Source organism: Notechis scutatus, chromosome 11 (assembly GCF_049901735.1).
Source record: "Notechis scutatus isolate UNSWTSFEM ecotype Mainland chromosome 11, rNotScu1.2, whole genome shotgun sequence".
NCBI classification, from domain to species: domain Eukaryota; kingdom Metazoa; phylum Chordata; class Lepidosauria; order Squamata; family Elapidae; genus Notechis; species Notechis scutatus.
The window spans coordinates 10,408,559-10,435,054 of NC_142019.1; the positions used below are offsets into that span (position 1 = coordinate 10,408,559).

At 38.5% G+C, this 26,496-nt stretch overlaps 1 protein-coding gene across 5 annotated transcripts in view; it reads left to right on the forward strand.

Moving 5' to 3' along the window:
• Positions 1-26,496, forward strand: part of NTRK3 (neurotrophic receptor tyrosine kinase 3) — a 430,772-nt gene that overhangs the window by 186,574 nt on the left and 217,702 nt on the right. For 3 of the 5 annotated variants that reach the window (XM_087972779.1, XM_087972775.1, XM_087972777.1), the window contains exons 6-11: positions 4,402-4,544; positions 7,237-7,378; positions 11,994-12,290; positions 15,271-15,294; positions 17,958-18,025; positions 22,349-22,451. In XM_087972779.1, coding sequence (XP_087828905.1) covers positions 4,402-4,544; positions 7,237-7,378; positions 11,994-12,290; positions 15,271-15,294; positions 17,958-18,025; positions 22,349-22,451 — 777 coding nt within the window. The remainder of the gene's footprint in view (positions 1-4,401; positions 4,545-7,236; positions 7,379-11,993; positions 12,291-15,270; positions 15,295-17,957; positions 18,026-22,348; positions 22,452-26,496) is intronic. The other 2 variants (XM_087972776.1, XM_087972778.1) reach the window with 1 other exon arrangement.

Sequence of the window (26,496 nt, forward strand, 5' to 3'; positions counted from 1 at the left end):
TCATCAGTCTGGAACCCACATTACGTATCTGATATTAACACAGTTGAGAAAGTCCAGAAATATTTCACAAGAAGAGTTCTCCACTCCTCTACTCGTTGCAGAATACTTATGCCACCAGACTCGAAATTCTAGACCTAGAAAACCTAGAACTATGCCGCCTTCGGTCCGATCTAAGTATAGTATATAACATCATACATTGCAATGTCCTACCTGTCAATGAATACTTCAGCTTCAACCATAACAACACAAGAGCAGACAATACATACAAACTCAATGTTAATCGCACCAAACCTGACTGCAGGAAATGCGACTTCAGCAACAGAGTGGTCATTGTTTGGAATACTCTACCTGACTCTGTGGTTTCTTCCCCAAAACCCCAAAACTTTAACTTTAGACTGTCTACTATTGACCTCACCCATTTCCTAAGAGGTAGGGGGCGTGCATAAGCACACCAATGTGCCTACCGTCCCTGTCCTATTTTATTTTCTATTTTTCTTATATGTATCCATGTATTCATAACTATGTTTTTACTTATACCTATTATCTTGTAAGCAATTGACAAATAAATAAAACAAACAAACAAACTCCTTGCCAACCACACTTTTAACGGCTTGCTGGAAGACAGCTAAAACAGTGGAAAACTCCAGGGAATTGTAAGACAACTGGAAATTCCTCAACACATTACAGAAGTAATCTTCAAAGATTAGAATATTTTTGAGCAGCAAAGGTGAACAGGGAAAACATTACTTGCTGTAACCTGGAGAGGATTTATGAACATTAATTTGCTAAGCAAGGTAATACATTTCCATCTCTGCCTGCCCCTGCAGTTCCCTCCAAGACAATTGGAAGGCAAGTTCTCCTTGCTTAGATACTTCCATTCTAACTGGAGTTCTTCTTGCTTGTGTGAGTAATCCAGTGTGAAAGGGATTCTTAACTTTCTCCAACCAAGCTTGCGTCTCTATGATTGAGTGGAGGCTGTCTTACTAAACTATTCCAATAGAGGATAACCTCTATAACTCAGGCATGAACTCTGGAGTTTCTGGTGTTCTCTGAATCAACTTAATGGGAAGTGAGCATGCCACTTGATTGAGAAACTTGATTGAGATTGTGTGCATGTGTAAAAAATGCAGGAGAGAAAGTGTAACAGGACTCCTGAATGGGCTGCCCTCTTTCTAAAATATATTGAAGTTTCTGTATGTATATATGTGTCTGCCCGTCTATTAGGAATGAGTGGACTACAGGTAGTCTTCAACTTATGATCATAATTGAGCTCAAGACTTCTGTTGCTAAACAACACAATTGTTAAATAAAGCACTGTAGTTATAACATGGTTGTTAAGTGAATCTGGCTTCCCCATTGACTTTGCTTGTCAGAAGGTCTCAAAAGTTGATCACGTGACCCTGGGACACTGCAACCGTCACAAATACATGCCAGTTGCCAACCATCTGAATTTTGATCATGTGCAGGGATGCTACAATGGTTGTAAGTGTGAAAAGTGGTCATAAATCACTTTTTCTGTGCCATTGTAGCTTTGAATGGTCACTAAATGAGCACTTATAAGTTGCGGGCTAGCTGCAAACTATGGAATCTATGCACCTTACAAGGAGTTGCAATGGTGTTAACAGGTAGAATGCATTTTTTCCCAGATAGGGAATTTGCAGAAATCCACTTGTCTTTTCCAGAAAGCTTTTAGGAAATTAACCCACCATCACACAGTCCCCAAGAAAACTCAATGTGACATTCACTGTATCAAGAATTCAATCTAGGATGGATGTGACTTTAAGATCAGCCACATGTTTTGCTGTTGCTTCTCCTTCTCTCTCTTTTTTTTTCCTGGCCTCTTAATTATTTTGCCTGATGAAGAATTATTGGTAATTTGAAAAACTTGCATACCTTGTAATAGTTCCCAGAAGACTGGCCTAGTTAGTTTGCTCTAGTAAATAATGATTCATATATATCTATATCTATATCTATATCTATATATCTATATATCTATATATCTATATATCTATATATCTATATCTATATCTATATCTATATCTATATCTATATCTATATCTATATCTATATCTCTATATCTATATCTATATCTATATCTATATCTATATCTATATCTATATCATCTATACATACATACACACATACACACATACACACACACACACTGCTCAAAAAAATAAAGGGAAGACTTAAACAACACAATGTAACTCCAAGTAAATCACACTTCTGTGAAATCGAACTGTCCACTTAGGTAGCAACACCGATTGACAATCAATTTCACATGCTGTTGTGCAAATGGAATAGACAACAGGTGGAAAGCATAGGCAGTTAGCAAGACATCCCCAATAAAGGAGTGGTTTTGCAGGTGGTGACCACAGACCACTTTTCAGTTCCTATGCTTTCTGGCTGATGATTTGGTCACTTTTGAATGCTGGCAGTGCTTTCACTCTAGTGGTAGCATGAGACGGAGTCTACAACCCACACAAGTGGCTCAGGTAATGCAGCTCATCCAGGATGGCACATCAATGTGAGCTGTGGCAAGAAGGTTTGCTGTGTCTGTCAGCGTAGTGTCCAGAGCATGGAGGCGCTACCAGGAGACAGGCCAGTACATCAGGAGATGTGGAGGAGGCCGTAGGAGGGCAACAACCCAGCATCAGGACCGCTACCTCCACCTTTGTGCAAGGAGGGACAGGAGGAGCCCTGCCAGAGCCCTGCAAAATGACCTCCAGCGGGCCACAAATTTGCATGTGGCTGCTCAAACGGTCAGAAACAGACTCCATGAGGGTGGTATGAGGGCCCGACATCCACAGGTGGGGGTTGTACTTACAGCCCAACACCATGCAGGACGTTTGGCATTTGCCAGAGAACACCAAGATTGGTAAATTCGCCACTGGCACCCTGTGCTCTTCACAGATGAAAGCAGGTTCACAATGAGCACATGTGACAGACATGACAGGGTCTGGAGACGCCGTGGAGAATGTTCTGCTGCCTGCAACATCCTCCAGCATGACCGGTTTGGCAGTGGGTCAGTAATGATGTGGGGTGGCATTTCTTTAGGGGGCTGCACAGCCCTCCATGTGCTTGCCAGAGGTAGCCTGACTGCCATTAGGTACTGAGATGAGATCCTCAGAACCCTTGTGAGACCATATGCTGGTGCAGTTGGCCCTGGGTTCCTCCTAATGCACGACAATGCTAGACCTCATGTAGCTGAAGTGTGTCAGCAGTTCCTGCAAGATGAAGGCATTGATGCTATGGACTGGCCCGCCTGTTCCCCAGACCTGAATCCAATTGAGCACATCTGGGACATCATGTCTCACTCCATCCACCAATGCCACGTGGCACCACAGACTGTCCAGGAGTTGGGGGATGCTTTAGTCCAGATGTGGGAGGAGATCGCTCAGGAGACTATCCACCACCTCATCAGGAGCATGCCCAGGTGTTGTAGGGAGGTCATACAGGCACGTGGAGGCCACACACACTACTGGGCCTCATCTTGACTTGTTTTAAGGACATTACATCAAAGTTGGATCAGCCTGTAGTTTTTTTTTCTACTTTAATTTTGAGTGTAACTCCAAATCCAGACCTCCATGGGTTGCTAAATTTGATTTCCATTGATAATTTTTGTGTGATTTTGTTGTCAGCACATTCAACTATGTAATGAACAAATTATTTAATAAGAATATTTCATTTAGATCTAGGATGTCTTATTTTTGTGTTCCCTTTATTTTTTTGAGCAGTGTATATATTTCCCAATGAAGTGTCTTATGTATCTTAAAAACAAATAAGGAATGCTTCAATTGGCCAACTGCCACGCAAAGGTTTGCGTCTATGGTTTTTTAAACAATGTTTATCATAGCCAAAATGGCTATTATTCTTTTATATGGAACATCCTGTATTCTTCTAACCATGAGCTTCTGATTATTATTAAACCTTATATTTAAAAAATGGTTTTATCTCAATTTTTGGATTGAATGTGTCTGGATGAACTCCAGATGTACATTTTTCTTTATAGAGGAGTCAGGGGAAAAAAATAAAAATAATCCAATAGCATTCACTGCCACTCCTGTCCAACGGTTAAGAATGAAGGCAATCCAGCTGTAGTTAATTGTACATGTGAACATTATGTATTGCAATATGTCCAGCATCTCTTACATAAGCAAGGATTTCCAGTACAAGGTAGTCCAGAAATAAATTTTCTCCCCAAAACATGTTGATGCTGTAGAAATATGGGAAGTATAGAATACTGTAAGTCTTCAGGGCTTACAATTTACAACGTTCTGAGTCAGATTAGCTTTAAAACAATTTTTAGGGGGGAAAAAATGAAGCTTGTAATTGATGTTGATCTGCTTTGGTTAAGTGTCCCTTGACGTAACCAGGTTGATGTTCTTTGGCTTCCTCCAGATTTGCCTGAAATCAGCGTCAGCCACGTGAACTTGACCGTCTGCGAAGGTGAAAATGCTGTGATCACATGCAATGGGTCCGGTTCTCCTTTGCCGGATGTTGACTGGATTGTGGTCAACTTGCACTCTATCAACACGCATCAGGTAGAAAGCTGAAGTTAAAGACCTCCTAGAAACATACAGAACTGACCGCAGAAAAAGACCTAGTAGTCCATCAAGTCTGCCCTTTGAGTTGATTTGTTTTCCTTCCTTCCTTCCTTCCTTCGTTCGTTCGTTCGTTCCTTCCTCCCTCCCTCCCTCCCTCCCTCTCTGCCCTTCCATCTTCCCCTTGATACCCTCCCTCCCTTTACTTCCTTCTATATATATATATATATATATATATATATATATATATATATATATATATATATATTTATATTTATATTTTTATATTATATATATATATATATATATATATATATATATATATATATATATATATATATATATATATATATATATATATATATATAATATCATATGTATGTTTTCTGAGGTTCTCAGGGTATTTGTATGTGGATCTTTGGTTATTCGGGTTTTCTCCCGCGTAAGATTGGAAGTATCTAGGCAACGTTTCGATGAAGTCTCATTCATCATCTTCAGGCTTGTGTCTTCAGCTCTGTGCTTCTCAGAGTGATGTAAGCTTGCAGCTGCTTCTTCCTTTTAACTGCTAGTGGGGGTGTGACTTGATTGGGTGGGGGCTTGGCTGTGTTCTGATTGGGTGGGGGTGTGTTCTGTTCAGGTGGGGGCTTGGTTGTGATCAGGTTAGTCTTAGTTGCTGGGGGATTTGAGCTGGTGAGCTGTGATCTTGCTGTTTGGCTTTGAGTTCGTGGTCGTGCTGCATCTTCATGGTGGTGGTCAGTTCGCTTCATGTATGGCTCAGAGGGGTTTGAAGTGGGTAGTGATGCAGCTGCAGTGCGGCTTCTGGTCCATGGTCGTGTCTCATCTTCTGTGTGGGTGTGAGTCTGAATAAAAGAGATGACACCTCCCGCCTACCAGCCATTTGGAAACCCGCCCTCATGAACAGATGAGTACCTAACACGAAGAATGACACCAGACCCACACCCACGAGGGCCACACAAGATTCCACCACCACACTTCCACGTAAAAAGCAGACTCACACCCACACAGAAGATGAGACACGACCACGGACCAGAAGCCGCACTGCAGCTGCATCACTACCCACTTCAAACCCCTCTGAGCCATACATGAAGCGAACTGACCACCACCATGAAGATGCAGCACGACCACGAACTCAAAGCCAAACAGCAAGATCACAGCTCACCAGCTCAAATCCCCCAGCAACTAAGACTAACCTGATCACAACCAAGCCCCCACCTGAACAGAACACACCTCCAGCCAATCAGAACACGGCCAACCCCCCACCCAATCAGAACACAGCCAAGCCCCCACCCAATCAAGTCACACCCCCACTAGCAGTTAAAAGGAAGAAGCAGCTGCAAGCTCACATCACTCTGAGAAGCACAGGGCTGGAGACACAAGCCTGAAGATGATGAATGAGACTTCATCATATATATATATATATATATATATATATATATATATATATATATATATATATATATATATATATATATATATATATAATATATATATATATTCTTAAGTTTGCTGGTACTTCATATGGCATTCAGCTTTGTTTGGGTATTTTCCCATCATCATGTAGTTGTGCTTTTAAAGTTGTAGCAACATTTGGCAGAATCTCATCTGCCATCATCAGGCTTCTCTGATGATGGCAGATGAGATTCTGCCAAACGCTGCTACAACTTTAAAAGCACAACTACAATGACGTGGGAAAATACCCGAACTAAGCTGAATGCCATACATGTAAGGTACCGCGAAACTTAAGAATATATATATATATATATATATATATATATATATATATATATATATATATATATATATATATATATATTATTTATTTATTTGTTGATGGACATGTGTTTGATCCAAGCATCTTTAAATTCAGTTACTGATGTTTGACCGATATCTCCTCTGGAAGTTGGTTCCAAACTTCCACCTACGCTTTCTGTAAAACATGATTTTTGTACTTCCCTCCTAGCAGCCCCTCATGTTCTATATTTTTGCTTAATAGCAAAGCTCCCTTGCTTTTTGTCCTCCCCAAAAGACTTTCAAACAATTATTCCGCCTATCTGGAGGATCATGGAGCAGATTTTTCTTTCTTTCATCATTTAATTTTAGGGAGCTTTGACTATAAAAAAGTTTAATGTTGTGTTTTAAGGCAGTGTCCACCAATCTGGGTGCTCTTCCGGTATATGGAATACACTGGTAGTTACCAACTTAGAGCCACAATCAAGTCCAAAATCTCTGTGGCTAAACGAGACATTTGTTAAATGAATTTTGCCCCATTTTATGACCCTTTTTGCCACAGTTGTTAAGTGAATCATGGCAGCTGTTAAAATAGCAACATGGTTGTTAAGTGAACCTGGCTTCCCCATTGACTTTGCTTGTCAGAAGGTCGCAAAGGGGGATCGATCACATGACCCCGGGAACACTGCAACCATCATAAATATGAGTCAGTTGCCAAAGGTCTGAATTTTGATCGTGTGACCGTGGGGGATGCTGCAAGGGTCATAAGTGTGGGGAAATGGTCATAAGTCCCCTTTTTCAGTGCTGTTGTAACTTTGGTCACTAAATGAACTGCTGTAAGTCGAACCTCATCTATTTGGGCAAGTCTATTCTGGGACATTCAGTCGTTGTGGGATCTGTTGTTTTTATTTATGTTAACTATCTTTCTGGTGGTGATTTTCAGACAAATGCCAACTGGAGCAATGTCCATTCCATCAATTTAACCCTGGTGAATGTAACCAGTGAAGACAATGGGTTCCTGCTTACATGCATAGCTGAGAATGTGGTAGGAATGTCTAATGCCAGCGTACTTCTCACTGTATACTGTAAGTCAATGGGGGGAAAAGAAGAGAGGGGTTGAAAGATGGGAAATCCATTTATGGGAGGTTTTTGTGCACTTTTCCTGAGTAAGAACTTAGCTGGAGAAATTTTCTTTAGGGAAAAAAAAATATGATGTGGAATTCTGTAATGAGACCTGGGATATTTCTTTGCAAGTATGTTCAGATTTTTATTCCAGGATTTATTAGGATGAAAAAAATGGAAGAGTAATGTTAATATTGACTATGGCCACTGCTTCTTTCAGCTGACAACATAGAGTATGGTGGCCCTTGGATGTTGTGGACCTACGATTCCCAGCATCTGTAGTCAATCAAACACTAAGAATACTTCCACCTGGGACTTCTGAGAGTTGTAGTTTAAGAAACATCTGGACAGCCTCAGATTCTTCATCCTAACGTAGACTTGATACAACTTCGCTTGGCATATTAATGAAATTCCCAAAACAGCTGTCAGATTGAAAAAGTGTTGCTCACTTCTAATAGTAATGGCCTGCTGATTTTGGCAGCAAGTAAAAATTAAAAAGATGCATTAAGTTGCCAGTAGACTTCAAATGCACAAACAGCTTCACTTTTCCTTCTATTTTTTTTTTTTTTTTGTAAATTTTATTTGAGTTTTCACAAACAGAAAAAAAATATAAATAAAACATCTTTTTTGAAAGTAGCGTAATCCCGGGTTACATTTCTTCGTACAGACACAAATTCAGGTTCATGCTCATTTTTATATTCTATTCCATATCTTATTACTATTTTACATTTTCTGCATAGCTTCTCCCCTCTTTTAATTTTCTCAATTTTATTTTAATTATCTCATCTCAATTCAAATCATTGTATTTATATTTTTTGTCTGTCCTGTTTCAATTATCTATTATCTTTTCTCATTAAACAAAATTTCTCCTGTAGTTACTGATTGGAGTATGACGCCTTTATATCTTTTCCCTAAAGTTGTAAAATTCAATATAATACATAACTTCCATTCGGATTCTGCTTGGTACATTCTTAAAATACACACTGTATTCTTTAAAAAAAGAAAAAAATATAAATGTATATAATTAAAACAACATTCCATTCCAATTCAATTCTATCATTAATATTAATATTCATTAAAGTCTTAACATCTTTAACATTACTTTTCAATTAAATATCATACTTCTATGGGAACAATTATAAGCTTTCCATAGTTAATTCTCCCCCCCTCTTCACTTATATTTTATAAAACATTAACTAATTAAAATGTTCCCATTCCTTCCTAATTCAATTTTCTCATTTATTTTATTTCACTTATTTTATTCACAAACATTTCACTAAATTACACTATTTTATCCCTCATTTTAATCATATGTTGTTTCCAATTTTCTAAAGTTATTTCTATTACTAATATAACAATACAATCTTATGTACCTTTACAGAATCCCTTTTTCAGTTAGATTTTCACCCATTATCTCTAAATAGGTCCTGTTTCTCTATATCTTGTTCCGGTCCTTTGTAACTTCTTTTCCTTTCCTTCTTCCCTCTCTTCTTCTCTCTCCCCTTTTTACCCTCTTGTCTCTCTACCTTGATTTCTCTCTTCTGTATTCCCCTTTTCTGTTGCTTTCCAGTATTATACTTATTTTTCGAATTATTTTGCTTTTCTTTGGTTGTTTTTTTTACGTCTTAAATTTTCCATTCTCTTTCCCCCCTTTCCTTTTTCTTCCCCACATAAAATTGCTTGTTCATTAAAGATGGCTTCTTCTTTGTCCCAGTCCTCTTGTTTTGCAGTCGTTTCTTGTTGTTTCTCATAGTTCCAAATCTCCATTTCTAAGAATTGAAAAATGAAGCCAAAAGAACCCTTCCCTTCTTGTGCAGCTTCTTTGTACTTTTTAAGTTCCATTTTCAATTCATCCAGAAGTGGTGCCATTGTATAAATTTTTAAACAACCACCCACTTGATTTTAGTCATTCAAATATAATAACCAAGAATCCAAAGATCACCAAATAATCCAAATACACGCAAGCTGTTTCTTTTTTGCTCTTTTTTTTCACTTTCTCTTCCTGGGTTTACTATTTAGTTGCAAAGTTTCAGTTAAAATGTATCTTTTAGAAGTCTTGTTGAAGTTTTACTGTAGATTCTTTTTAATTCCAGGCAGTCTCCTCCCTCTTCCAGATCCTGCCCTTATTCTTTTTCTCTCCCTTCCTGCTTATGAAAAAGACATTTTTTAATGTCCAGAAATCTTTATTATCCCTTTGGCATTTTGTTTTATTTTCAGCTTAATTGCCTATTGATGTCAAAGCGGATTTTTCCGATTTCTTATTTAAGTCTCTTAGTTGTCAGTATAGGGAAGGAGAGAGAAGGGAAAAAAAGCCAAACCTTTCCTTTTTCACTTTCCTTCGCTGCTTCCGACTCTTCTTTGGGAGCGATGTTATTTTTTGTAAGTTTAAATTCCAGGGTACCTTAGTTGTTGCTTTTACAATTTAACACAGTCAACCAAAACTTTCACTTCTTATCTTCCTCCTGCACATTCTTTTCCGGTCGAGTTCTTCTTTGAGGTGGCCATTTCTGACCACCGCTGCAACTGCCTTCAGGAAAGGGAGTAATGGCCAGCTGAGGAGGAGAGATGCGGCTCTCCTCAACCCTGCTGGTGGTCTCCCCACTCTTCACCACCTCTACAGGGTGGCTTAGCCCCGAAACCAGCCGGGTCGGGGCTCTCCAGTGGTGAGCCCAGACAGAAACCGTGCACGATTGCGGATTTCTGTCTGTCGCCGAAGCCCTTCAAACCAGAAGTCCGGCTTCACTTTTCCTTCTTGAAGCTTCTCTTGTGGCATGCTAACTAGTCCACTGTGGTTTTCACTCTGAGGATTTGACAGTGAAGAGACTTATATTCTGTTGAATGAATGCTCTGACATTTGAACAAGATGAGTCATATCCTTGCCAATCCATACTAATATGCATGTACTTAACTTGCCCTTCTGGATCATGTGAGTGGCAGAAAATGGCTTATCTCTATAGAAGACCCACAGAATCCTGTATGGCCTGTTTTTATACACTGTAGTATAAATGTAGATTCCTACACCTATGTAGTAAGAAAGCAATAAATAAATAGAACCATGGTGGTGCAGTGGTTAGAGTGCAGTACTGCAGGCTACTTCTGCTGACTTCCAGCTGCCTACAATTTGACAGTTCAAATCTCACCAGAATCAAGGTTGACTCAGGCTTCCATCCTTCCGAGGTGGGTAAAATGAGGACCCAGATAGTTGAGGGCAATATGGTGACTCTGTAAACTGCTTAGAGAAGGCTGTAAAGCATTGTAAAGTGGTATATAAGTCTAAGTTCACTGCACCTCGGTGGTGCAGTGGTTAGAGTGCAGTACTGCGGGCTACTTCTGCTGACTGCTGACTGCCTACAATTTAGCAGTTGAATCTCACCAGACTCAAGGTTGACTCAGCCTTCCATTCTTCCGAGATGGGTAAAATGAGGACTCAAATAGTTGAGGACAATATACTAACTCTGTAAACCACTTAGAGAGGGCTGTAAAGCACTGTGAGGTGGTATATAAGTCTAAGTGCTATTGCTAATTGATAAATGAAATATTGAGAAGGATCTGAATGGTCCACAATATTGATAGTCATATGAAATGATTTAATGTTGCATTACGTATACTCCCTCGGCTACATACACCAAGCTCAACTGAAATATTTCAGAGATGGGCTTTCTTGTTGTGACTGGGCCATGATTTGTTTACATCTACATTGTTTACATTTACATAGGTTGCTAGAAACAGGAGAGTGTTGGCAATTTTTCCATGATTTTAAAATACAATATTTTTTTTTCTTATTTCTGTACAAATCCTGAAAAAGAGAGGTGAGGGAACCTCTGTGTTTGGCCACTTAATTTTGGTAGCCGAGCCCTGGAAGAATATATGTAACATTTAGGCCATGTCTTGCCCACCCTGCAGTATATCGCCATGCTATAATTTAAAGAGTTTGAAGTCTTTGACTCCATTTTATTTTCTTCATTTTCTGTTGCATTGCTCATAAAAAAAATCAAGCAAGTTTTATAAGATATGTAGACCACAGGTTTCCCAGCCTATATTATCAGAAGCTGAACAGTTTGACATTCAGGGAAATTTAGATTCAAAGCACTCCTAACTTTGTGCTTCATATGCCCTTCCTTCCTTCCTTCCTTCCTTCCTTCCTTCCTTCCTTCCTTCCTTCCTTCCTTCCTTCCTTCCTTCCTTCCTTCCTTCCTTCCTTCCTTCCTTCCTTTCTTTCTTTCTTTCTTTCTTTCTTTCCCTCCCCTCCCCACTCCCTTCCTTCCTTCTCCTTCCTTCCTCCCCTCTCCTTCCTTCCTTTCTTCTCCTTCCTTCCTTCTTTCCTTCCTTTTCCTTCCTTCCTTCCATCTTTCCTTCGCTCCCTCCCTCAGTAGGAAAATGTATATTATAATATATGGCAGATGAGACTTTACATGATCTTAAAATACAAATAGAATGTTTGAGTTTTTGAAAGTTGAATCCAGTTGTGCCTCCAACAGAGTTTAGAGAAAGCATGGTTGATCTGTGATTTTTTTTTCCCCCTCTAACATTTTGTGGATGACTATTAATGTTTGTTTGCCACTCTCTTCCATTCTTTAGCTCCTCCCCGTATCCTCAGCCTACTGGAACCAATCCGGCATATGGAACATTGTATCGAGTTCTCCGTTCATGGGAACCCTCCACCCCAAATTCATTGGCTGTACAATGGCCAGTTTCTTAGGCAAACCGCCTTCATCCGCATGGATGTCTACCAGGGTGGGGACATCACAGATGGCTGTTTGCTCTTCAACCATCCCACTCATTACAACAATGGCAACTACACCATCGTGGCGACCAACTCCTTGGGAACAGCCAACCAGACTGTCAGAGGACATTTTCTGGAGAAACCATTTCCAAGTGAGAGATTGACACTTTATAGCAAGGGGAGGGCAAGCTTTTTTGTAGCTTTTTTTTCTAAAGATAAAAGAGGGGTCCATTTTTTTAATGATGAGATCTGTGTATTCCAAATTCAGCATGGTTAATGGGGAAACCAAGGTTGATGTTCAGCCTCAGTCATGGAAGTTCAACTGAGGACTTCGGATTATCATTGTTTCTTAGCCCAACCTGTTCCATCCCAGATATTTTTTTTAAAAAATGGGGATAAACATATGGACAGATTGTAATGCACATCAGTGAGCTCTTGTTGAAAGTCGGGGTATTCTAACAAATGAATTGATTTGAGGATAGTCTCTCTCCTTCATTAAAGGGGTGAGTGCTTATGTTACATTTTGGTTGAGACATATAAATGAAAAAAAAAAAAAGGAATATGAGGATCCAATTAGACAATATACAATATTCCTATACAAAATCCCACTTGGGTTTTTAAAAAAATTTACTCTGTTTGTACTGAGTAACTCTTAAGTGCACATCAAATTTCTTTACAGTACGTAATAAAGTTTGTTTGCATGCAATGTGGAGATACCTCAATTCTTCTCTATGGGATGGATTTTTTTTTTTCTAAAGACCAGGACTGAGTGTTAATTTTAGGCCAGTTGTTGTCTCTCAGGTTAGCCCATGTCTCTGAAACGACTATTGCTACAAAGATCAAATTCAGGTCCTGAAAGAAAGGTGGGAAGTACATTTAATGAATGAATAAACAATTAACATTAGAACAAGAACTGAAGTAGAACGGTACAATGTGAATATTTAATTTTGTCTTCGGTGCAATTTGTAGTAAATAATTTACTACAGTGTTTCTGTTATTGAGGAAGATTTTCTCAGCTTTTTTCCAACTAGAAGAAAAGAGAAATTCCTCTTGGCTTGAACTCCTTCTGTTTCTTCTTTTCCTAACAAACCTCACTAACATATGAGTCAGTTGCGGTTAGGGTTCCAAGCTGTTCTTGGTTTCCAAACCTTTTGGAGAACAGCCCCCACTTGGAAAACTAGTGTAAACAGCAAGTCCCAGATCTAAATTGATCTCCCTGCCCCAAAATGAAAACTGAAACTACTTGGATCAAATCTGGTTTCAACTGAACCACTTCAGATGCTAATATGTGCGTGTGCAAAAGACATCCAGGGTATCTGATTTGATCTGACAATTTTAACTGAATCATTGCTTTGATTCAGAAAGTTGATTAAGAGTTTGATTGGATCATATTAAAGTTAAATTTCCAAAATGAAACGCCACATACATTTGATTAACTGATAGAATTCATCAGCGTAATCTGAGAAGAAGGGTCTCCTTGTAAATGACCTTTAAAAGGGGTTTTGATAATGAATGGAATGCAAACCTATTAGAGCTACTTGACGCAGTCACTAAATGGAACTCCCGTGTTCAGAAGGGTAATACCTTTGAGTAGTGGATCCAGGCAGATACATAAATGGGGAAAGTTATCAGTAGGTCAGCTTTTTTGGAGATGAACTGGCTGACTATTGCTGAAAGTTGGATGCCACACTAAGCAATCATTTGCCCAGTTGTCCATAAAAGGCAGGACAAGAAGGAATGGATGGAAACTTTTCAAAGAGTGATCCAACTTAGAACTTGGGAGAAATTTCCTGACAGTGAGAACAATTCATCAGTGGAACAACTTTCCTCCAGAAGTTATCAGTTACTTCCATCATGGGAATTTTCAAGAAGAAGTTTTTTCAAGTTCTCCGCTCTTCTATGAAAGAATAAATGCAAAAAAAAAGTTGTTCTATCTATAAGAACATGGATAAGTGTCCACAATACTTTTTCTTTTCTTTTCAACAAATAATGCTATGTGTCTGCAGTCTGAAATAACAAGATTTATATAATGCCTTCCTCTTTTTAACTTGAGAAAGTCCTGATATAATTGATTTTTTTCAGGCATTTATACATGCATGTTACCATCTGGCCTGCTGTCATGAGAATGCAGAGCACCTATTAGTTACTTCCCACAATGAAATTTGACATTTTGTTATATAGGGAAAGCACAATGCCAGTGATATCCTGATTTATTATTTATGTTTTGTTTCCATGGAACTTTCTCTATTAATGATCTATAGAGACCATTAAATCTTATCTTTGAAGAAGTTGTTATGGTAGAGAAAAAATTATTTGGAATTTCTAGGCAGATAATCTTCTGGCTAAGGTCCAATTCATTAAAAAAAATTGTCATTTTGAAACCATTTCCCCATGCTGGCTGGGGAATTCTGGGAGTTAAAGTCCACAGGGCTTAAAGTTGCCAAGGTTGGACACTCCTATATTAAGCTCTGTGGATAAGCAGAGATTTGTATACGTTTCTGGTTTGGAAGACCAAATGCCTACCCAAAATTCCACTCTGCAATATAACTAGCATGGAATACTTTGAATGAGTAGCTACTTACATGCCTCTTCTAAAAAGAGGAACTGTATTGCCAACAAGGTAATTAAAGGGGATGACTCTTGAATATGGTAGTTTTTTAGCACAGCTAATATAATTTCAATAAGATCCTAGTTCACAGCCCTGTAATGGGGAAGACTGCCTGGTTATTAAATACTAACGATTGATAGCTAAATTGGGCCCTTTAACTCCCATTATTTCCTAAATCAGATTTAAAGCAGTCAGGCTTCTAAAACAGAAGAATTTTTTATACAGGAACATTGTCTATAATGTCCTCTGTAAATTAGGGCATGTGGCTACTTTCCAACTAACAAACCCCCCCCAAAAAACCCCCTCTCTTCATATGCCTTCATATACCCTATTTCAAAACATATGTGAAAATTCTTTTAAATCAGAGGAGAATTCAGCCAGTGGCTTTACTAATAGCATCACGATTCGTGAACAATCATGAATAGATTCACGATTGTTCTCCAATGATAGTGATAACCATTTTATTTCTCTTTCTCTCTCCCCCCTTTGTCTTTACCTCTTTTTTGTTTTTGTTTTTTTTACAGGCATTCCAGATATCTTTGTCACATGTAAGTTTTTCCTTGCCTGTTTGATCAGACTACAATTCCTCTGTATCACTCAGACCTTTAATCAAGGATTTTTGTTTTGTTAGAACAGTAAGAACAAATTTTAGGAAGGGATCAAAGGGCAGGGCATCCCTGGGAGAAATCAGGGGCGGGGGGAAACTGAGCATAATCATTTTATTACGTTTATGTGCCACCTATTTCTCAGTGGCTCTAGATTGCTTATCAAAACATTATTGGTATAAAGGTAGCAAGTTTTCTAAAACTAACTATTGCTAACATGTGAGTTGTGTGGATACCTCCCTTGGCAAAGTGCTTCATTACACAGAGCTTTTATGGTGTCCAATCAAAGCATTGAGAGGTCCAGGTTGAAATAACTGCTTCCTTTAACTTGATAATCATACCTACACCCATGTTGTATGCAGGGGTGGGCTTCAAACAATTTTAGCAAAGGGTTCTCTGCCCGGTTGCTGGGTGGGCGTGGCCATGGAGACCGTGGCCTAGTTGGCCTCCTGCACCATGGTGGGGGGGCATTTTTGCCCTCCCCTGCTCCAGAGGCTTTCTTTGAGCCTCCGGGAAGGTGAAAATGGCCTCCCCGGGCTCTGAAGGCTCCCTGGAAGCCAGAAACGGGCCCAAACTTCTGGGAGGCCCATTTGTCCCCCTCCCCGAGCCTCCACATGTGCCCTGCACTTACCTGCATCCAAAATGAGTCACATGGGGACTCCTGGGAGGGGAGGGGTAGTGTGGGTGGCATCAGCTAGGAGTGGGATTTGGGGGTTCTCCGGACTGCATAGAATCTTAGCTAGGGGCTCTCCCGAACCTCTGCGAACCCCCAGCAGCCCAGCCCTGGTTTTATGTTCAAATATTGTAGATCAAAGAGAAATGATTGCTCATCTTTAACTTTTGGGACTCTAGTGTTGCATCCTTTCCAAGAGTGATTTGATTCCTATTGGGGAATGAATTAGATTTTGGGCAACATGGAATGAATTGACACAATCCTGTGCATGTATTGTGTGCCTTCACACAATTCTGGCTGGAGTTGCTTTGCTTACCTGCGGCTTGTTGGACAAATCACAATATATTGGTTCTGCATTGCATAATAAGTTGTAAACTAACCATAATGGCTGAATTAAGGCAAAGCCAGAACTAACCAAACCATGGCATGTGGGGTGATATTTTAATTTAATATTTTGATTCGGCTCCTATGGATAACATTTTTAATTTCAACCTGATGGAATATAGCCTTAATCATGAAGCTTGAATCTGCCAGATGTTAAACCAACTCACATAATAAAGTCTAAATGAATTGGAGGGCACGAAGATGAGAAAAATATTTTGAATTCATGGAGGTTGAACCATGAAACACTTCACTAAAAAAGCAAGAGTACTACACTTCACTCTTGAGAATTTCAGTGACATTCTGTTTTGCTTTTTAAAAAAAAAAGATTTAAAGTACATTTCCTTTCATCCAATTGAATTTTTCTGCAGATGACTAGTATTTTTTAATTTGCTAAGGAAAAACTCCTAAGAGTTTATGAGTATTTATATAGCTAAAACAATACCAGCTTTTCCTGGGATTTAATGGAAGTAAAAAATGAAAGAAATGTGGGCGGTAAGGGGAAAACTCAGAAACAGTCCTGTAAAGATACATTTTCTCATTGATCATGAAAGGGAAAGCTAGATGAATGAAGGGATCAGAATATTGAATAAAAGTCATAGCCAGTTGTTCACCTGACTAGGAACACTCCGTACTATGATATTTTGCTGATCTGTTTCACAGATTAGCTACTGTATATCTTTTCAGAAGAAAACATGACAGCCGCTGAAAAGTGGATATGTACCTTTTTGACAAACAAGTGTAAATTGTCATCAGATTAAGGTTACCCATATTTTTTAAAAAAATAAGGGGTGAGTGAAGAGAGGACTTCCTTTCTTTCTTCTTTCATGCAAATAAAGATTGCAGGAAAAAAGAACTTTTCCCAGGGATGGACAACTGAAATTTAGAACTTCTATGAAACATGGAGATGGCCATCAGTTCAAGAGTTGGGCTCTACATGACCAAAGGTAGTATACCACCCAAGTCAAGCTCATCTTGGTCATGTCCTTCCAAGTCTAATTCACCATCCCTTTAGTTGATGTTGTTGTTCTTAATGATTGCCAGCATTTGGATACCTAGGTTAGGGTATTTCTCTGAAATGATATTGAGTTAAGCTTCCCTGCATTTTTTCACCAATGGATAGCAGAAATTGCTAATTTAGGAACATCAGCAGAAAAAATAATTGGGATAAATGTGACAGCAGAGAGGTAGGAGTGTCCAAATAGAAGCATCAATCTGGAAATAAAACAGCATCAACCTGTTTTAAAAGCTTCCTGAGCAGAATAGCCATTAATGGAATTTGGAGTAGTTGGGGGGGGGGGGACATAAGAGGAATCAAAGTCTATCCAAAAGTACAGGATGCTTCAACTGGATGTGGGATGGAAATAACATTATAAGACAATATTGGGGTACTACAACAATGGGGTAGATATAGGAAGGAATGAACAGGGGTTTTTCTAAGAGTTAATTGCATACACATACACATGTAAAATATAATATTTATTGTGTACGTACACGTTTTTCTAAACTGTGAAATAAACTTTTTCTTCTTCTTTTGTTCCTCTGGTTTCAGATGAATACAGCCCAAGTCCCTCCCCTCTCATCACAGTGACACATAAGCCAGAGGAAGACACATTTGGGGTAAGATGCTTGTGGTTTGACAATGGGAAATAATTTTATCTTAACCACTGGTTTATACTTTGTGGATTTCTCTGGGGATGCAGCTTAGCACCCTGTCTACCCAGAAAGATCATATGAACCACAATTACTGTGTTCCCTTGAGATGGTAAGCCAAAGGCCAACTAACTCATTCATATCATCCACAATCCTGGCTAGGGTAATGGCTTACTAGCTGTTTCCATGTTGTAAGTTGTCCTAGAATGGGGTTTCTGAGTATAACAAAGTCATGTGTATGATTGCAGAATCAAACAAATGCCATCCTATCAGTCTCTTTTGGACGACTCCTCTTTAGAGTTTATACCTAGGAAATTTTAGATGGCTTCATTTTTGCCTCATTGTTGACTGATAAACAGCATATCAGGTTGTGGATGTTGTTTGCCATGGATGCAGAGGGATCATGCAGTAGAATGCCAAGGGATTATATGTGAAGAAAAGTAGATGGATAAACTGGTGTTTTTATGCTAAATCTGAATATGGCTGCTGCATTCACATCATCATCTATCCCTGAGCATGTAAACTATATGGTGGCTTAGATGATGGCTTGATTACTTTGGAAGACTATCAGCAGTTGTTTCAACTCACTGACTTGCAACCTTCCAAAGCTTATTTTAGTTTAGTGTAGTATATGAATCTAACCACTGAGTACTTGTGTGCATTCAGCTTGTAGAACACAATGTACTAATTCCCAGTAAGATTCCTCCATACCTGGTTTGTAATAAGCATGTCTTCCCATTCTTAGGGCAATTTGATAAGCACAGCAAAAACTGATGTTCAAGAATTCCTTAGGGTATTACCACTTTGGAGAGAGGAGAGATGCTGGGGGGAAAATACTTGGATGAGCAAACACAATCCCAGGGCAAAGAAAGATGTCATCTCTTGTTTTTGCTATGGTGCTCATGTGCATTGCATGCAGGTTCTGTTCCTTAAGGACAACCATTGTGCAAGTTCCCCTTCCCCCTGGCCTATTTTGGCTCCCCAACTTTCCTGCTTGTAGAAAACAAAGCAGAAAAAAAAATACAAGGCAGATCTGATAAAGCACAACATGTATAAAATATGAAGATTATTCCAGACTGGAGAAGACAGTAGCCTGCAAGCAAGGAAACATCTCTTTATTTTATGCAATGTGTATTTCATTTTGAAAAGAAGTAGGGTTTGCAATCAAAGTACAGAGCAAGAAGAATATTTTCCCAATAAGTGAGGGTATATATATCTTTTAAGAGAAGTCTTTCTATGCACCTAAAAATAAAAGATAAATTATCTGTCAATATGTTTACCAGAAATATCTGAGCTGCCTCCAGCAAAACTAATTTTCATTCTCTTCTCTTTTGTTTCTCTCCTGTTTTATTTATGGATCCCATTGCTATCTTTTTACCCTTTCCAGAACTTTTTCAGTGATACACAACTTTTTCAGTTCTTGGCCTTGCATGTTGTCTGTGGGTCATTTTTCCCATTACATGGCAGAAGGCCTGGGCCTCCCACTTTGATGGGGGCCGCAACAAATAATGTGTCTCTGCTGAGTGTGCCAACGTGACAGACCTCTTAGTCAAAATGACTTGATCTCATCTACACATTGCTTCATTTGTAGCTGTTAGTATACTCACCCTTACAAAATCTGGAATGTGTGAAATGCCCTCAAGTGATTAACGGCATCTCTCTCCTAACAATTCACAGATGAATCTAACTGCACTCTTACATAAAACCCTTCTTATATCAAGAATTACTGTCCAACACAAACAAGATTGCAACATCACAGGAAGGGCTGGTTGTTAAAAGCGAATACATTCAGTAAGGCACGAATGCTGGTACAATGGGAATCTCCTCCATCAGATGAATCCAATTCCAGTTCATAAAATCTGTTTTATAAAGATGACTTTTTAAGGTGTCAAGATGTTCAGGTGCTTTAAATATAACTGCCCTTCTGGATAAAACTATCATAAAATGCCCTTCTTTAACTGGTACAAGTATTGTACTGATTATAATGCTGATTATTTTTTCCTACTTGTACATTTATGACTGTGGTGCTTTGATGCCTTAAAATGTCTGCCAGCTGAATTGATTATTCTGTAAAGTATCATAAGCCTTTTGGCATTTTGAGGGCTATTGGTTTAAATATAGAATGTTTTGATTTAAATTGCCTTCAGCTTCTCCATTCTCCTTTGCTTGTTTGATGCAGAAGGAAAGTTCGCCAAGGTGTACAAATGGAAATATAAATTGGTTCCCAGCAATGATTGATGCCAGGTTTCAAATTAGCTCCACATGTTTGGCCACTATTTGTTTCCAATCAAATGTCCTCTCTTGAACATTAAGAAAACAACATTTCCATATAAATTTATTTATTTTAGTTTCCCATCAGTATTTATTGTATCAATATTAGGTGATAGTTTTTGTAAACAAATATTTTTATGAGTGTAAGAGAATCCTTCAGCTACTTTGGGATTTGTTTAGGCCTAAGGTTCTAGATCTTATAAGGGTGATACTACAACTTGGCCGTAGTTGTAATCCTGAATATAATTACATCAGGATAAGTTCTGTACTGCAGTAGGACTTAATTCTGTGTGGACATAAACAAGCATGTGACAGAGTCACTTTTAAGCAGATATTTGTGCTCTAAGAAGAGCACATCTGGTATGGTAATTAAGGCATTAGGCTATACACCTGGAAACTCTGAGTTCTAGTCCTACCTTAGGCACAAAACTAGCTGGGTGACCTTGAGCCAGTCACTCACTCTTAGCCCTAGGAAGATGGCAATGGCAAACCACCTCCAAAAAGAAAGAAAGAAAACATTGCCAAGAAAGTTTCAGAGACAAGTTGAGAAGGTCACCAGGTCAACCCTAACTTGAAGACACAAAAAACATTATTCTTTAAAAAAATGTGTTGGACTTTATATCTGAGGCATGGAAAAGGGTAAAGCTACACAAGCATCTTTCATGCAAATATTATTTTAAAAGAGGTTCTCATTCATTCATTTAGTCATTCATTCATTCTATATGATTGCCCATCTAACCATAGTGAACACACACACACGCACCCCTCATGTGAAGTTGCTAACTAGTGGCAGATATATATCTGAACACCATGCATGAGAATACACCCAGATCTTCTATGAAAAACCAACAGGATTGAGGTCATTCTAATCACACAGGGAATGGCCTTTTAAGGGACACAAAGAAGAGATGGTATCTGATCCTAACAGTTTAATATATTTTGGAGCAAATGCCATCTCTAGCATACTTTTATTTGCATGTTACAACAGAATTGCTATAGATCTCTTAACCGTGCAGAAAGCCAGTAATTGCAGTTGGCTTTTTAAATCAATATAATAATACTTCATGTATGTACTATTCTATTTTTATACCATACTATTATAATTCTTATGCTTGAAATATTAATATTATACATAGATTGTTATCTGTAGATCTTGGTGACATAGTGATTTTATAATTCATATTAGCTTTTAAAATTTATCTTCAGTTAGGAATCTATACCATTTTCTCCAGATTATATAAATCTCCTCTGTATTCATTTTTCTCTTTAAAACATAAAACTTACCATCTTAGTTTTAAGACTTACACTGAGAGTCTGTTGGAGTTGGGCAGCACCTAAATGGAAATAAATAACTAAACAAACACCTAAATAATGGTATTAACATTTTAACGTATACGATTGATCTAAATTTTAGTCTTTTTTGTATACTTTCGATAATTATCACAGTGGGATGGCTGTAATTGTATTTTTTAATATTATATTGGTGGATGACCAACACAAAATGACTTGATAATAACAAAGGTCACAATAATAATTAAGCTCAAATATTGGAAGGTATTCAACTCAAGTAGTTGAATACTAGAGCAATAATATGTTGCATTAAAACATTTCCAAGAATGGAACAGTGTGCCCAACCATTCTAATACTTAACTCTGAAGATGTGTTATTAATTTAATGGGGAAAAAAGTTGAACAGATGTTCCTTGTTCTGCTATAGCTTTACCCTTTTCCTTGCTCCTGATGGTTTATTTTTCTGCCATGTATTTTTTGAGTTCCTTTCTCTCTTTCTCTCTGAATTATACATATATATTCCCTTCATTTTAATATATAAGAGAAACGTATAATATTTAAGTTGTTTTTACTTATATGACATAGCTAGTTTAATTATTTTAATGATTTGGTTATTTGTAGAATTCTCAGTGACTGTAAAGATAATAGACTATTGAGACAAACATATACATTTGAATGCAAGTGATTTGAGTATTCAATGATCCTCTAACATCCAGGATATTCTTTATAGGTATCTATCGCAGTGGGTCTTGCAGCTTTCGCCTGTGTTCTCCTGGTGGTCCTATTTATTATGATCAACAAATATGGACGGCGATCAAAGTTTGGAATGAAAGGTACAAATCAACCCCTTTCTCCCCACCCCCTTCATTGAAGTCCATGTGGTAGAGGTAGGTAGGAAAATAAATTGTGGGCTTTCTCTGTGTATTTTGGTTCAGGGTTTGAAAATAACTTCACATTGGGAAGACAGTTGTGTGTTGGAAACAGGTATGCATTAAAACTAGTGGAGCAAAATTAGACAGTTCCCAGGTATATGTTGTATTAGAAAGAAAGGAATTCAGAAAAAGCAGAAGAGCTTCTGGGCATTTATGACTGGGGCTCACCAGTGCTAATTGTTGGTTTGTTATGTATGTTGTGCTGAACTTCAGTTTGTAAATGTACTTAGTAGTAAGTCATAACTGATTCACTGACAGAATGAAAGTGGCAGTAGCTCCAGTCTCAAATACTAAAGAGAAATTTTAGGGAAGAATAATTCATCATTAACACCATCAGGAATGTGATTATGGTTCAGAGTCAATGTTGAATTGACTGTGGCCATCACCAGGAGAAAACTTTTGATGAACACTTTTCCTAAACAAAACTCAAGTGCCCAGTCAGCTGATATCCTAAGTAACTATTGCTGCACTCCTGAAGCACATGCCATAATCAAATGGGGAAGCTGCCAGATGGCCATCAGTCTTTTTTTTAAATAATTTTAAAAAGAGATTCACAGAGAAAGAGAAACTGCAGTGACCCAATTAAGGCTAGCATTGACATTGTTGAGGCTATATACCCATGCTTTTCTTCCTATGCTTCATCTCTCCCTGCATCTGGTATGTTGAGTTAAAAAAAATGACAACAGAGGTGAAGTTTCTAGAATAGTCTCAAAAAAAAAACCAACCCTTGATTTCTGGACTTTTCTTTATTTCCATAATGTAGTTCCAGAGTGATTCATTTATCTCCAATCCATCTTTGGACAAACTCATCCCCTCTAACCACACCGCTGATTGGATTGAGTTACTTGCATGGCATGCTGTCATTAGCCTCTTCTTCCAACCAAGTCAACCTGTTGTAGGTTGAACTATTTGAGTACCCAGGTCTAGAGAGTAAATTGAGGACATTGCTAGTTGCGTGAAGTGCCAAACCTGATGGGCATTCAATTGTTGGCTTTCTTTATGCGGGCAGTCAACCATCATTGCTAACCCAAGTCCATGATAAGGACCACAGTGCTCATGCATGTTTTGAATACCTAAGTAGTAAGGTCTTTCAAGCACAACATATGTCCACATAGATCCTCATAAGGAATGATTTAATATTTGTGGTGGATAATTGTTGAAAGCATTTGGAAAAGCAAGAGTGTGGCTAATGTCATAATTATACTGTGTCTTTTGGAAGAATTGGAAGAGGTGTAGCAAATAGCTGGAATTCACTCTCTTTTGGCTACACTTCTCTGTTAAGTTGTAGCCTCCACTATTTCTCTCATAAATCACAGACATAAAGTTCCCTCTGCAGAGTTAATTCTTCTTCCTTTTTTGTGGCTTTTTATCAGTGAGGCCATTAAGCAGAATCTGCAGTACATGAAGGTGTCTCGAACCCAGAATGGCTGCATTTTCCTGCTTTGATTTATCTAGTCAATAACTCTCTATAAGTACAAGGCAAGTTGAAAATCTTCCTATTTATTTATGTAGTTATTCCTTCCTATTTTTTCCTTCCCACCTCCCTTGTGTTCAGGCTTTTGATTCAGGGCCCTTCTCCTGAAAGATCGTGTAAAGCTCCCACTTTCCTCCATTGTGGTTGCCCACGTGACTGGTTTAATTGTGTGGGATTCCTTCTTCATTAGTATTGAGTTAAAGCTCATCTGAGTCATTTGTTAGTTTAATGGCACATATTTCAATTTGCTAAGCTGAGTCAAACAAACAATAATGTTCTTTCCTCTGCAGGGTATTACATGGGGAACACCCTCATCCAGATTATTAATCAGGTTGTTAACATATTTTTGCTTGTGTTTCCAGGTACAATTCAAAGTGCGGGCTTTGAATAGCAATTAAGTTTGTCATTGCAACATTATTAGCCCCTTTGGGGAGGCAGGCAGGCAGGCAGGGAGGAAGCATTGAGCGTTTACGAAATAAGCACAGATTCCCCTTGTCAATTTTGGAAGGTATTCTCTAATGGGAGTGGGATTTAAATGGAGATATTGGCAGTCATTCTTTCATTTGAACTTCTCAGCTGCCTAAATGGAATCCTAATATGTGTAGGATTGACTGAGAATATCCATAGAGAAATCCTATGGGTAGTTTGGTAGCTGCCATTTTCACTCTGTATCAATAGCCCTCTTTGGACAATACTTACAACAAAATCTAAAACACTGTTTCAGCATTGGGAGATGAGGAATGAATGAAAGCTATCATTTAAGATGAAATCTGCAATGTAATGTAGGCATATCACAGTTGGAAAAGCCACAAGAAATTATATGTCAGGTTTCACCCATTTCTCTGTCCCATCCATATGAGAAATGCAGACCCAGGAATGTTTTATATATACAGGCATACATACTCACTGAATGGCCTGAAAACCATTCTGTTCCTCAGATGAAAATAACTGGGGAAATGGGACAGTAAAATAACTGTATGGAAAAAGGAAAAAAGAAGGATGACAAGGAGAAAAGAGACAATCGAGGATTGCTTGCAACTCACTCTGTGATGCTTTACAGGCTGCATTATCATTGGATCATTTGCTATATGCTTCCATCAGCTTTGATCAGAGCAGCTATATGAATGTGAATGTCAAAAGTACTTGCAAAGGCATTGCACTACAATTTAAAATCAGTTAATAGGCACTTAAAACAAAGTGGTGTGTCATCTGATCATGATTGTGGGGTCCTTAATGCTCCCCCTCATAAATATAGAGTAACAGTCCTCCGAGTTGATGGCCCAACAACGCCATTTTAAGGGGAGCATCTCATGTGATTTATTTATTTTTATGTATGAGATTTATAAACTGCTGCACTCCAAGGCTTTGGGGGAGTGGGGTGAGGTGGAATAAAAAAATACCAGCAGTAGGTTTTCCACAGTTTATGTCCACTGAAGGACATTTTACACTCAATACATTCATATACATAGAAAATATGAAAAGAATAAATGTATTTATTTATATTTTGTATTTTATATTTCTTGTATTTTTTACCCAATCATCTCCCTCAGAGATACACGCATATACACAATAGCACACACATATGTGGGGATGGGGAGAAAGCCATACATAAATATAAAAAGAAAATACAGAAGATACTTTTTTCAATCAACAAAGATGATTAGGGGACTGGAGGCTAAAGCATGTTATGAACATTTGAAGGAATGAGGTATGTCTAGTTTGAGGAAGAGAAGGAGTAGGGGGTGACATGATAGCCATCTTCTAATATTTGAGATTCTGTCACGGAAAAGAGGGAGTTACGCTGTTCTCCAAAGCACCTGAAGGCAGGAGAAGAAGTAATGGATGGAAACTTACCAAAGAGAGAGGCAACCTAGAATTAAGGCAAAATTTCCAGTAAGCGAGAACAATTCGTCAATGGAAGGGCTTGCCTCCAGAAATTGTTTTCACTGGAGGTTTTTAAGAATATATTAGACAACCATTTGTGCGTAATGCTATAGCTTCTCCTGCTTGAGCAGGGGATTGGAATAAAAGACCTACAAGGTCCTTCCAACTCTGATATTCTGCATTCTGTTAAGAGTGAATTATTCACAACTCTTATAAATTAGCACTTCCCACCTGGAAAAAAAGGGATGTATGCGTATTGAGATTATCTGCCAACCACAAGATATATTGCTGCATGCATCTTATTTGAGCCATGGTGGCACTGTGGTTAGAGTGCAGTACTGCAGGCTATTTCTGCTGACTGCTGGCTTCCTGCACTTTGGCAGTTCAAATCTCACCAGGCTCAAGGTTGACTCAGCCTTCCATCCTTCCGAGGTGGGTCAAATGAGGATCCAAATTGTTGGGGGCAAGAGGCTGACTCTGTAAACCACTTAGAGAGGGCTGTAAAGTACTGTGAAGCAGTATATAAGTCTAAGTGCTATTGCTATTTCTATTGCTATTTTCCCTGAAGTGTACTCTATGCAGTGCATG